Here is a 12,531-nt window from a genome sequence, read left to right on the forward strand (position 1 = left end):
AGGAAAGCGGTCAAACAGTAGGTATGTATAGTACAAAGTACTTGCTTATATTAAAGGCTCCTTGGTGCAGCTGGTTTAGCATTGGGTTCCATATGCTTCAGATCCTAAGGTTGAGTGTTCAATTCCCCAATGCTGCATTTTTTTTATGTTATATATTAATAATAATAACAACAGTCTGTTGGAATTCCGTTGGACTTCTGTTGGATTTGTCCACTGGAATTCCATTGGCACTTGCTCGTCATTTCCAGTGGACTGGGTGCTAGTTTGCTGTTAGTCCATCGGAAGTCCGTCGGAAAAGTCTGATGGACTTTTCAGTCCAACCAAAAATGCTCGGAAAAGCTTCGGACATTCACCGGAAAATTTGCTGCATTTCAAAGCAGAAAAATATCTGTTCTGCATACCCTCAGTCTGACGGAGTCCGGCCGGAGTCCGCTCGGAAAAGCAGTGGCAGCGTAAAGACCTCTACTTTTTTGAAGTAAATTTTCCTCAAGTTGCTAAGTATATCATAATGTTGACTATCATACAATTTCTGCTGAGTGAGAGGTGGTTTCAGTGTTGACTGTGAGGGTATGAGTGATCTGGGTGCCTGGAATCTCCTCTGGGATCAGGGTGTCACCAAAGGCAACTATGTCATACGGCAAGTAGGTGCCAGGGGAAAGGTTAGGTGTTGCCAGAGCATAGTGGTCAAATATTCCCTTGAAACCACTATCAATGTGGCTAAAGACAAGTTGGCCTTTTGGCAAGAAGCCAGTTGTGGGAATAATCATGATCCAGTGGTTGGTCTGAATTGCTGCTTGCATGAAAGTTGGATTAAGGTGAATGGAAGGCAGAGACCACTCTATATCGAAGAACTTGCAATGCATGGCAGCCTGATTGATATCCTGGTTGTAGGGTGGGATTGTGGTGCCATAGGGGCCAATGGGAAAACTGCTCTGTTGGTGTTGGTATACATGCTCTGCTCCTCTGCTAATGCATAACCCATGGTGGTTGACCTGCAGTTCAACCCTTTCTGCAGATGAGTATATAAAAAGAGGCTGGGCATCAATGAGGATGGTGTCTCGGTTCTTGGGGATGGCATCCTGAGGCTGGCCCAAATCGTAGTGTATTTCTCCAAAAGGCTCATAATGTGGCTTCAGTTCATTCTGTTTGATGAACTGCTGAGCCATGGCAAGTAAGGGGGCATTGGCAGGATCATTGAAAGAGGGTGATAATAAAGTAGCCCAGAGGACTTGACCCTTACAGATGCTTTCAACATGACGCTTGTAGCAAGACTGTGCATATTTGAGCATGGCTTCCAACTCTGCAGGGTTGGTAATGCCAGTAAGATCAATAAGGGTGAATGCCTCAGGAGGTGGGTATTTAAGGCTGGGCATGTTTGCTGTGCATTGCGCAAAACTTAGAAATGTATAGAAGGTGCATGGATGCTGTTGAACTTACAGAAGGTGCTTTGGACAAGCTGTCTTTGTAAGAAAAGGTGGGTCCTAGGTCACACCTGATTTTTTGTTGTGTCAGTGGGATGAAGAGGGGAGTTGATGATGTCTCACTGTTCACAGAAACAGTTGATCTATTGGTGATGGGGGGACAGGTGAGGAAGGGCTGTATTTTATGTTTTCAAAAGTGAGACTTTATAATTTGATAGGGGGATGCCAGACACCAATCTTGAATGATGTCATCATAGGAGGCTCTGGCACACTAGACACTTATACCTGGCTCTCCCTTACTTATCCCAGGTCCAAGAGCTTGTCACTTCACTCTGATTATTCTTCTGTATAGTGATTGTCACGGGTTTCAGAACCCGTGCGGGTTGCGGGTAAGGGTACGTGTGGGTAGGGGTACGGGTTTGATATTGGCTACCCTCGCCAAACCCGTACCCGTGGCAGGGGTTGGCGGGTACCCGTAGCAATACCCGTCATGTCATTAGTTATTGTTTGTGTAGCTCATGGTCTGGCAAAAGATCAACAAAATTCTAATTTATTGTTGCCAAATTAATTAATGAAATATTCTATGGACAAGTATGTACGAGGGGGGGGGGATAACCAATACAAGGGGGCGCAGCTACGGCATAACTTTGGGAGGAGCGAAAGGAAAGGAAAGCAAAGGAGACAAGAAAGATGCTGTGCTATATATACAAGGGACTTTAGGGCGGGTTGAGATTTAGGGCAAGCTCTCATCAAGGAGAACTTCGCAGCTTCAACAATCAGACACTTTCCTATCCACTGCGACTGCCCACCTCAATTGCGTCACCACCGACACCAACAACCACCACCACCGCTACTATTGTTCCACCGCCTGCAACCACTGCACACTCCCCAACAACAAAGACAACCACAACGCGACGCCCAGATATGACAAACAAAGATGAACCACCACCAGGCAAGACCAACCACCAGCCACCACGGCTCACGAACGACGGCCACAAACAAAAACAGACGACGACGCACTGAGGTGAGCAAACTCACCTCCTCCGCATCACTGATCTCTTCAACACAGAATATGGGTGCCATGTCGTCGTCGTTTATTTGAGGTGACTACGGTGTGTACCCCCATCCCATGTTCGTTACAACCCACCACGCTGAGACACAGGACAATGACGTAACAATGATGTCAGACTACTCATCCATGGGCAGGGTATATCCACTCGACGGCAAACTACGACAGCAAACAATGATGGCAAACGATAACAGACGACAACGACAATCATCGACGTCATCCCTCCACAGCAAGACACGACACAATGACCACGATGCGACTCCCACCACGTTGCGACAATGACATGCGACACGACGATGACCACATGGCACCACAACCACCAGGCTACCATGGAACACCACAACCACAACGTAACACCATGACAACGATAACCACGACACAGCAGCAAAACGGAACACCAACACGATGGACGGTGACGAAGACGACGACGGACGTGGCAGACGACCACACGGCACCACGACCAGGCCACTATTCATAACCACAATCACGACATAACACCATGACAACGATAATCACGACACAGCAGCACAACACAACACCAACACGATGGATGGTGACGACGACGATGATGGGCAGAAGGGGGGAGCGGCGACGATGATACACGACATGCCCAAATACCCACCAAGCACGTCGTGTTCACGTTCGAGAAATGCAAGCTGCTGGTGAGGATGGATAAAGGGAGCGTAGCGAGGAAGGCGACTTTATAGCTATGGATGGGCAGAAGGGGGGAACGGCAACAACGACGAGCCATGACGATAGACGAGGACTAACGTGTTCGTCGCATCGCAAACCCATGCTGGCTTTACCCAAGCTTTACCTACCAACAACGCACCCACATCATAGAATTTGTATGGTACATTAACAAGTAACACATAATAGAAATACCTGTAGTGTTAAACCCCTAAGACCCGCCAAACCCGCCAAACCCGTGTAAACCCATACCCATACCCGCAGAAACCCCTACCCATGGTTGAGGGTACGGGTTTTCATGGGTAGGGGTACGGGTATGGCCGAAAGTACCCCGGGGTTACCCGTGACAATGCCTACTTCTGTATATAAAATCATACAATGTTTAGTTGTCTTAAACTAGTAGACAATGGAGAGGTAACAGGCAAAGATCTGAATCAAGTTACAATCTAAACACACATCAACCAATGCTATATCATCATTCTAATCTAACCTTCATGCAGAGTGAGAGCTGGTTCTGGTGTTTGCTGTGACAAGGAACTGGTGCTGGTGAAGGTGATGTGGGTGCCTGGAATATCCTCTGGGATCAGGGTGTCACCAATGGCAATAATGTCATATGGCAAGTAGGTGCCAGGGGAAAGGTGAGGTGTCGCCAGAGCATAGTGGTTGAACACTTCTTTGAAACCACTATTGGGGTGGCTAAAGAAGAGTTGGCTTTTCAGTGAGAAGCCAGTGGTGGGGATGAACATGACCCAGTGGCTGGTCTGAATTTCTGCTTGCATGAGAGCCTGATCAGCAGGAATGGAAGGGAGAGACATGGCAGCCTGACTAATGTCCTGATTGTAGGGTGGGATTGTGGTGCCATAGGGGCCAACAGGAAAGCTGACTTGCTGGTGTTGGTATATGCACTCTGCTCCTCCACTAATGTGTAACCCATGGTGGATGACCTGTTGTTCAACCTTGTCTGCACATGAGTATGTGAAAAGGGGCCGGGCATCAATGAGGATGGTGTCTCGGATCTCATGGATAACATCCTGAGGTTGGCCTGGCTCATAGCACTTTTCTCCAAAAGGCTGATAATGTGGCATCAGCTCCCTCTTATTGATGATGCGCTCAGCCATGGTGAGTGTGGGGGCATCAGCAGGCTCATTGAGAAATGGTGGTAGTAACAAAGTAGCCCAGGCAACTTGAGTCTGATGGGTGCGTTCAATGTGAAGTTTGTACCTGGACAGGGCATATTTAATCATGGCTTCCAACTCTGCAGGGTTGGTGATTCCAGTACAGTCACTAGGGGTGAAGGCCTGGGGAAGCAGATAGTTGATGTTGGGCATGTTTCCTGTGAATTGCTCAAAACTTAGGAATAGGAGGCACATGGGTTCAGTTAAACTCACAGAAGGGGGTTTTGTATGAAAATATAGGTCCTAGGTTGCACCTGACCTTTTATCACATCAGTGGGATGAAAAGGGTACTTGATGAGATCTCACAGAAATATTTGATCTGTTGGTGATGGGGAGGATAAAGAAGGGCTGTATTTTATGTACTCAGAAAGAGAGACTTTATCCAATTTTGAATGATGTCATCATAGGAGCGAGTGACCATTCAATATTCAGGCACTGTTGGCAATGGAGCAAGTATGACTCATCTAGCACTACCCTTTCAAATTTCCAATGACAATTCTAATTTCTTTCTTCTTTGACTGCTTGCCTCCTGTCATGAATCCTGTAACGTGCGACACCTCTCAATCTCCTCCCCCATCTCCCAAAGCATCAACTCATATGCATCCCTCCACCACCCAATTTCCTCAACATATAACCCCCCATTCCCCTGCTCCGCCTTCTTCAACGCCTCTTCCTCCGCCTCCCTCGTCAATATCCCACCATCTACAGCCACAGGAAATGGCTTAGCAATCGTATAATGCACAATCTTCCCCTCCCCCTTCAAACTTTCCCATAACGTCCTACTCCGCTTCTTGATCGCGAGGTTGAGGTTGTAGATGTATGGCAGCCTCACGGTCCGCGCTGCGTAGTAGAGGTTGAGAAAGGATTGTTCAGCTTGTTCGAGGGGATACGTGGCGCTCTCAATCTTTGCCTTCATATCCTCAAATACGCTCGTCGACGTCTCGAGGACCAACACACCCGCGTTGAACGTCAACGCGAACCCTCGCGAGTCCCCGGGGACGTAAACGTCCGGAACCGCAGCAAAGTTCCACGGAAGCTCGAACAACTCGTCGAAGTTCCTCCGGACAAGGGTGTCTGCGTCCAAATACACGAGTTTCTCCACTCCCAGGGAGTCAAAGGACCATACGGTAAGTTTCGTGTACTGGTCCTGAAAGCGGTGGTGGATTCCTTTGCCATTATGCGGCGGGGGGATGAGGGCGATAGGGTGCGGGTTCCAGCCGGCCGCACGGACTATGCATAGGGCGGGAGCGGAGACCCGCGTGGGGAGGTATGGGAGGATGAGGCGGGCGGAGGTGTTGGCTTTACGGAGGGAGTGCCCGAGGACGGCGACGCCGATGGCGAAGCTGTCCGAGTAGAGTGTCGATACGACGGCGTGGGAGCCGTTTTGGGGAGGGGGAGGTGGAGTGTAGGAATGACGTAGGACTGGGCTGGTGTTTCTGGGTTGAGAAATGGTGAGTGTGAGTGTATTTGGTGCATATACTATGCGAGAACTTGCATGTTTTGGAAGTCGTCTAGCGGGTTAAAAGACCGAACGGTGGCGAAGTACCATACTGCGCATGAACTGACAAGTATGCTGAGGCCCAATGGGAGGAGAAAGCGTCGATATGACAGCTTTGGGGGCGCGGCGTTGGTCGGTAGTGGTTCGTATGGGGAGGATAGGATGGGGCAGAGGTGAGACATGGTTGGAATCAATCAGCTGCGGACCTTCGTTTTCGACTTGCATTCGTGATTCGCTGCTGAAATCCTATTAGTCGGCTTTCTCTTTGGTAACGCATAGCCCATCAAGGGATGCTCGGCGCACTTAGTCCGTCAACGTTTGCCTACGTTCAAGGTCGTCCAAGACTCCAAGACTTTTGCCCAAGCCTCAAATACGATGTACGTGCTGGAAGAGAACAATTTTCTGCTTGTATCGTAGTACAGTATCGCTTCAGACCTCGGAAGAGTGTGCTGCGGAAAGCCGAGGAACAACTTCAAGTTATTTTGGGACGGGTCTAGTACATGTATTTTTGGGAGTGAGCCAAAACACGTGCAAGGTCGACTGGCGCTTATTTATAGGTCGATTTTGCAGCGTCAAATTTCAATTCTTGACGAGGACGTATACACTGTGTCATACTGTGGTTAATTGACAGGCATTGAAATTTAAAATCTTTCATCAATATTCGGGGTTTGATAAAAGTGCTGCGGTCAACGGCCCCCAGTATTCTGGACCTCTGGCATCAAACTTTCAGGGATGGAGAAATCTTGGACAAGAGTCCGCAGCAGGAGGCCTGGGTGACTGGCTTCGCAATCGTAGTTTTTAGGCGAGTGATTTGAGCGTGGAGACTGCAGTCAAGCGATTTACTGACATTCTGTAAATTCAGCAGGCAATGCATAGAAGACGTCGATCAGAAAATTCGCAGCTCATTCGAGGCAACGTAGTGATGCAGAAGGTTGACGATGCCCAGCGGAAAACTGCGAAAAGTAGGCTCAAAAGCGCTTGCAATTCTCGATGGCCTAGATATAACGAAACGACTTTCATTAAGCGTGATTGAAAAACAAAAAAACACTGATCAGACATGGCGTGGACTCGGGAGTTAGAGTTCGATAAGAAGAATATCCTTTGACATGAAGGGAAACCAATTTTTGTGCGCAAAATTGAGTCGCCAAAGACGGAGCATTCCAATGTGCGGCTCGATGGAAATCGGACGGGAAGTCACGGCGAGTGAAGGATATTTTTATCCGTCAAAGTCCATACGATGGGCGTATAATTCGTGCCCTCGCCTCCTCGCATAATCCTGCCACCTAGAGTCCATTTTGTCTGACGGGATAAGTCGGCAATATGGATTTGAACACGACTGTGGCAAGTGATCACGACACAAAATGACCCCCGTAAAACCCTGGAGGATAATTGAAGGTACCTACTTAAACGAATGTGATTAGTTGGAACTTGGGGCTGTTAAGCCCACCCCAGTGAGGGTCATTCGAATCTGAAGGTGGTGAGTTGCATTTGGCAAGTTTTCTCGGGCAAATATCAATCAACAATAAGGCTTTCCGCGTGGGAAGCTTTCCTCCTCACCATGATCGATCACATTGTTATTCACGCGTAAGTACGCTCTGTTCCCAGCTGTTCCCGTCTTATCGACCCAGCAATTTTCTTCAATTTGACCTGCAGCATACGTCTGTGGTACACGTCCACTTCCATCCTCGCCATTAGCATTTGGCTTCAGGCAGTTACACCTTTGGGCGGCCTGCGTTGTCCACATCTAGACAATAGGTTGAGTGGGTCGGAGATGCCCTGACCCCCCGCAATCGACTTCTATGTACTCCCATGGAGCGCGGTAGAGGCCGCACACAACAGATTGCCCTTGGTCGTGACGTTTGTCGTCAGGATACTGGCTGGTGGATTGTCATACATACGACTTGCGCTTGTGATGTAGATCTGAGGTGAGCGTTTTTCGGGACTGATTGTATACTCCGTTTGTTAATTGTATTTTGCGGTCAAAAGTCCCGATGCGTAACTGGTAGAAATGCGCCTTTGTTGCGTCTATGCATTGGTAGGTTCTACTCGACGCTCCAAGGCCGCTTTCGACTCAAGACCTTATAAACAGCACCTCACCATTCCTGTTGTCGCCCGTCGCCTTGTGCCGACCGTCGTGGCAACGACCACAAAAACCTCTGACAAGGCGCCTGTTCCTGAACGATTAGGTTCTGATCTTCAATTTTTGGATCTATTTGAGGCTTACTTATTTTTAGTTCGAACAAGCCATCGCGAAGGCCCAAAATACTCAACCATGATCGTTTCTTCTTTCATTGTTTACTTTGTATAAAGGGATCGCAAACTGCGCATTCTTCCCCTCACCTCTCTTTCTTCTCTCCGTCTCTCTCTCTTCTCGTTGCTGGCATCATTCCGTCTTTTCTTGACCTGGCGTCTACGTTCTGAGTCGACCTCATTTTTATTCAACCAACCCTAGACTTTACCTACACCTTTCCTTGCTCTCCTCACCTTCATTCAAACTCTAGAAGGACAACATGGCCCCACTATCATTACTCCTCGTAGCCTTTCTCATGGCTGCCACTGCTTACCCCGTAAACGCCGGTATGCTCTCTTCTCCTCTTTCTTCGTGCCTTACTGATGAACTTACTTTGCATGATCAGTTCCGCTTGAGGGGCGTCAGGCAGGATCATACGACACCCCCAGTGACAAGTCACCTTTCGTCGCCAATTCGACAACCCCAACAGCCACCGTCGTGACGCCCGTTCCGTAAGTGCTTGTTTTCTTCGCACGACAATACAAAGGAATTTACGGCTTTCTTGTCCTCTTGATAGTATCGCCTCTCTCGCCGCCAACGATGACACCCCATCCCAGGTCATCGACCTGAACAAAAGCGCCAACTCGACCTCAGCAGACGGCAAGAAGAAAAAACACAAGCACCATATGCATAAGGGCGCGAAAGGGAAGAACGCCACCGCTTCTGCTGCCGCCGCTGGATCCCTGAACAAAAGCGCCAACTCAACCTCAGCAGACGGCAAGAAGAAACACAAGCACCTTATGAATAAGGGTGCGAAAGGCGTTTTCGGGAAGAACGCCACCGCTTCTGCTGTTGCTGCCGGATCGGCGAACGGGACTGATGTTTACGCGCGTGATGTTCAGGAGGACGCTGCTAAGAAAGCAAAGGGCGGCAAGAAGGGGAAGGGGAAGAAAGGCAAGAAGGGGAAGAAAGCCCAGAAAGGCGGCAAAGCTGCCGCTCGCGAGGAGGAAGACCTTGAGGAGTCCGATTCCTCCGAGCTTGTTGAGCGGTTCGTCAATGTGATCGAGGCACGCGATCTTGTGGCAGAGCTTGTAGCGCGCTACAACGACGAGTTGGAGGCGCGCGAGCCTGAGGCTGAGGAGCGCGATGTGGAGGGCGAGGAACTTGTCGCTGCGAAGAAGGGTAACAAGAAGGGGAAGAAGGGAAAGAAGGGCAAGGGAAAGAAAGGGAAGAAGGGCGGCAAGGCAGCTGCTCGCGCTGCTGACGCCAGTGATCTCGACCCCAACGCTGAGTCGCCCGTCGCCGCTCGTCAAGACGCGGACGGGGGAAACGACCTTGCCGCTGCTAAGAAGAAGGGTGCTAAGAAGGGGAAGAATTCGAAGAAGGGCAAGAAGGGAGAGAAGAATGGGGGTAAGAAAAGTGGCGCTGGTGCCGCCGTGTAAAATTCTGTATTCCCTGAGATTCTCATAAGAAACATGACTTTACCGGGGAATTTATCTTATGGGGGTTCATATCGGATAATTTGATCGCTTTACGGTGCTTTTATCGGGGGGGAACGATATGAAAGAACGAGACTCTGCACAATTTGAACGGTATTGAGTACATTTGAGTCCAACAAAATGTTTAGTGGCTAGACTTCGAGTATGTGAGATCAACGGGCGACTCTCTCAATAGAGGAGAGTTTATCACCCACAAAAACTTGAATTTCAGATGCTTCAAGGTTTGAATATTTGGCATACCGACTCTATCGGAGACGCGACGCGTCAAGCTCACGCGTCTCGTCACGTGCGAATAATTCAAAATCTCGTGCTTGGCGTTGACTGTCTTGGCAACCGTCCTCTTCGATTTCTATCATTAATCCTTCTGCTCATTGGAATACCTTTCCTCCTGGAAAGCAATCCAGGCAACGGCGGCTTAACTGCTTTGCACACGATGTGTAGAACTCTGGCACAAACTCGCCTTTGTTGTCTCAAAGACGGTGGAGGTTCGTCTTTTCACTAATATCTCACCACCCTTGGCATGACGTTTGGACGTCACGTGAAACCTCTAAGGTCCATTCTTTGTCAATTGAGAATTGGCCTCCGAGGTCATAAGCACTCCTGGCACTCCCTGCTAAATCCTAAATGAGAAGGGCATCGGGTGGCAGATCTTAGTGCTAATACCAGTGGAAGTGTCTGCCAGTGGAAGTGCCTGTCAGTGGAAGTGCCTAGCACTTGCACTTATGATAGCTTATGCCAGTGATCACTCGCACTATTTCCGCGCGCCTGAATGTTACGATATGTTTTATCCCGTATTTTAGATGTTTCTTACTGTCCATATGTCAAATGTACCAATTCTATTCGATGTATGTAGGAGTGGCAAAATATCCCACTCGATCTGAAAAGGCCTCGACTCCGTATTCGTAGGGCTCAGTCGGGCAGGGTTCAAAAACGTCCTGGGGCTGCTCCTTTGATGACCGATAGCGTCAAACTGGAGGGAACAACGTGAATCCAAGTGAGGGACTAGAGGGATGTGTCGAGTGGCACCACGTGTGGATGTTGGTTGTTGTGGGCGTGGTGGTGGTGCGGCGGGAGGCTGGACCATAAGGGCAGCTGCCGTTTGGTTGAAATCAATATTGATCCCCATGCGCCGGGGTGGGAGCGCGTCATTGACACCGATTGCAAGAAGAGGATTGTTGTCCAAGCTGTCTGTGCACTGCAGCAACCCGAAGTGAGCACCTTTGTTAATCGTAGTGCACCGATCTTGCTTGCAGATGTTGGAGTTTCCAGGTTAGGCGAGACCAGGATGAGGGGGGTCTGCGATAAGATGTCCATCATGTGGCGGGAGAGGAAGGGGACGTGCGTGTTGTTGGCCTGGACCACCTACGCCTGATGGGATCGGAATGTCACCGAATGGGGTACAAAACCTGAAAATCGCGTTGGGATGGAATATAAAGGGGCGCATGGAGGTTGCTGTATCAATTGGGGCTTGAGCGAACAGAGAACCCGTGCCCGTGGTCCAGTGGAAGTAAATGGTGAGAAAATGCGTAAAAATGAATGGTGAATTCGTGCCTGTTGATGGGAACGATGACAGAGTAGAAACGAAACCCAGTAAGTACAGATGGAGAACGCGAGCCAGAGGTGTAAGCAAGGGGTGGGTAAGGCAGGAGGCGGGGGCGATGCGATTGAATTGTTTCCTTCCGTTTGTGTGTCGTGCTGACAGAGGGCGTAGAGCTGTGCGACTCAGTCCAATTCCCAGTGCTGGTTGCGCTGGCTTGCACGCCACCAGTTGCTAGCCTCTTCACGATACCCTTCGTTTCTCAACATGGACAGCGCGCGGCGTTGGCGCCAGAGCTGGGGTCGGGGAAGGGTGGGTACACTTGCTGCATCCTTGCGTAAGACGGGCTGGTGATGTGGGTGACGCAATCTCGGATGCTTGAGGCCGTTAACTTGTACATTTGTCGGGGCGAGGATTGTGATGAATGCTACGAAGAGATAAGTAAAAAGAAAAACAAATGAATATCGCAACAGTACCTTTGTAAGCTCACACAAACGTATCAGCGCCCCCGTAGGTTCTCAGCATTGTCATCCTCTGAAGAATGAGGCATGGGATGACGTTGTCAGATGCGTGGAAGGGCTAATGAGGCATCAGGCAGAATTTGAAGGCACTGGGTAGAACATTGCGGGGGTGGATGGCTCTGTATGATGTGAGACGAAGCTTGGGGTGGCTGATGCAGCATGGACTTGGTGACCCCTGGACCTTGCAATATTGCCAAGGGGCCCGGCGGCTAGGCAAAGCACAACCGTGCTATCGTGAGGTTGGCAAGGGGTGGAGTGGTACCTGCAGTATGTGAGCTTCGTTGAGCATGAAGAGGGACAACGTTGAACGTTGACTTGTTCAACATTGGGTCACATGTCCATAAAATCGCATGAGGGAGTGTCCGGGCCGGTCCGCTTGGGGGAATAAAAACATATAAATTGTGTAGCGCACTCAATTCCGGGTAGAATATTCCATCTTTCAACAAAAATGTACATTGACCTTTCCGAAACATTTTGAGATAGGTAGTTCTTTAAAATGGAGGAAAAAAATAAAAGTCTGACTGTACCCAAGGGGTGAAGACGATTTCGTTTATAAACTAAGGATACCATTGACAAGTTATCGTCCGACTACCCTGCAAAGTACCGATCTCAATTTATGCAACGAATAATTTGATTCTTCCGACTAATTTACTAAATCTTCAAGTGTTTAGGTGGAGAAACGAGTGCCGTAGATTGGTATCTACATCAAATCTACATTACAAAACATGGACTTTCAAAACCTGTCTCAATGTCTGTGCATCCATGCCTGGTGCAACGCTAACGTCAAGACCAAGGGGGCATGATTGAAATTTATGGCGGAGAGCGCGTCCAGTGGGATCGGCTACATTCCCAGACCCACACGACCCAACGCAAAAGAAGAGGAGACAAACG

At 49.2% G+C, this 12,531-nt stretch overlaps 5 protein-coding genes across 5 annotated transcripts; 2 read left to right on the forward strand and 3 right to left on the reverse strand.

Annotated features, from left to right (window-relative positions):
* Positions 1–518: 518 nt before the first annotated feature.
* Positions 519–1,373, reverse strand: LACBIDRAFT_330581 (uncharacterized protein; the record flags this gene model as incomplete). The annotated part of the gene is made up of 1 exon (XM_001884928.1): positions 519–1,373. The coding sequence occupies one exon, from the start codon at positions 1,371–1,373 to the stop codon at positions 519–521; it is 855 nt and encodes a 284-aa protein (XP_001884963.1).
* Positions 1,374–2,814: 1,441 nt separating this feature from the next.
* Positions 2,815–4,508, reverse strand: LACBIDRAFT_330582 (uncharacterized protein; the record flags this gene model as incomplete). Its single annotated transcript, XM_001884929.1, has 6 exons — positions 2,815–2,958; positions 3,113–3,197; positions 3,262–3,286; positions 3,323–3,375; positions 3,455–3,539; positions 3,671–4,508. 6 exons carry the CDS (start codon positions 4,506–4,508, stop codon positions 2,815–2,817), a joined length of 1,230 nt encoding a protein of 409 aa, XP_001884964.1.
* Positions 4,509–4,630: 122 nt separating this feature from the next.
* LACBIDRAFT_295056 (glycosyltransferase family 8 protein) lies at positions 4,631–6,078 on the reverse strand (the record flags this gene model as incomplete). The annotated part of the gene is made up of 2 exons (XM_001884930.1): positions 4,631–5,834; positions 5,922–6,078. 2 exons carry the CDS (start codon positions 6,076–6,078, stop codon positions 4,888–4,890), a joined length of 1,104 nt encoding a protein of 367 aa, XP_001884965.1. The 3' UTR covers positions 4,631–4,887.
* Positions 6,079–8,363: 2,285 nt separating this feature from the next.
* Positions 8,364–9,627, forward strand: LACBIDRAFT_295057 (uncharacterized protein; the record flags this gene model as incomplete). The annotated part of the gene is made up of 3 exons (XM_001884830.1): positions 8,364–8,430; positions 8,490–8,595; positions 8,661–9,627. The coding sequence occupies 3 exons, from the start codon at positions 8,364–8,366 to the stop codon at positions 9,523–9,525; spliced, it is 1,038 nt and encodes a 345-aa protein (XP_001884865.1). The 3' UTR covers positions 9,526–9,627.
* Positions 9,628–11,114: 1,487 nt separating this feature from the next.
* LACBIDRAFT_330585 (uncharacterized protein) lies at positions 11,115–12,118 on the forward strand (the record flags this gene model as incomplete). Its single annotated transcript, XM_001884831.1, has 5 exons — positions 11,115–11,172; positions 11,285–11,431; positions 11,593–11,599; positions 11,738–11,911; positions 12,067–12,118. The coding sequence occupies 5 exons, from the start codon at positions 11,115–11,117 to the stop codon at positions 12,116–12,118; spliced, it is 438 nt and encodes a 145-aa protein (XP_001884866.1).
* Between the last annotated feature and the right edge of the window lie 413 nt (positions 12,119–12,531).

The sequence above is a fragment of the Laccaria bicolor genome, genomic scaffold, assembly GCF_000143565.1.
Source record: "Laccaria bicolor S238N-H82 LACBIscaffold_28 genomic scaffold, whole genome shotgun sequence".
NCBI lineage: Eukaryota > Fungi > Basidiomycota > Agaricomycetes > Agaricales > Hydnangiaceae > Laccaria > Laccaria bicolor.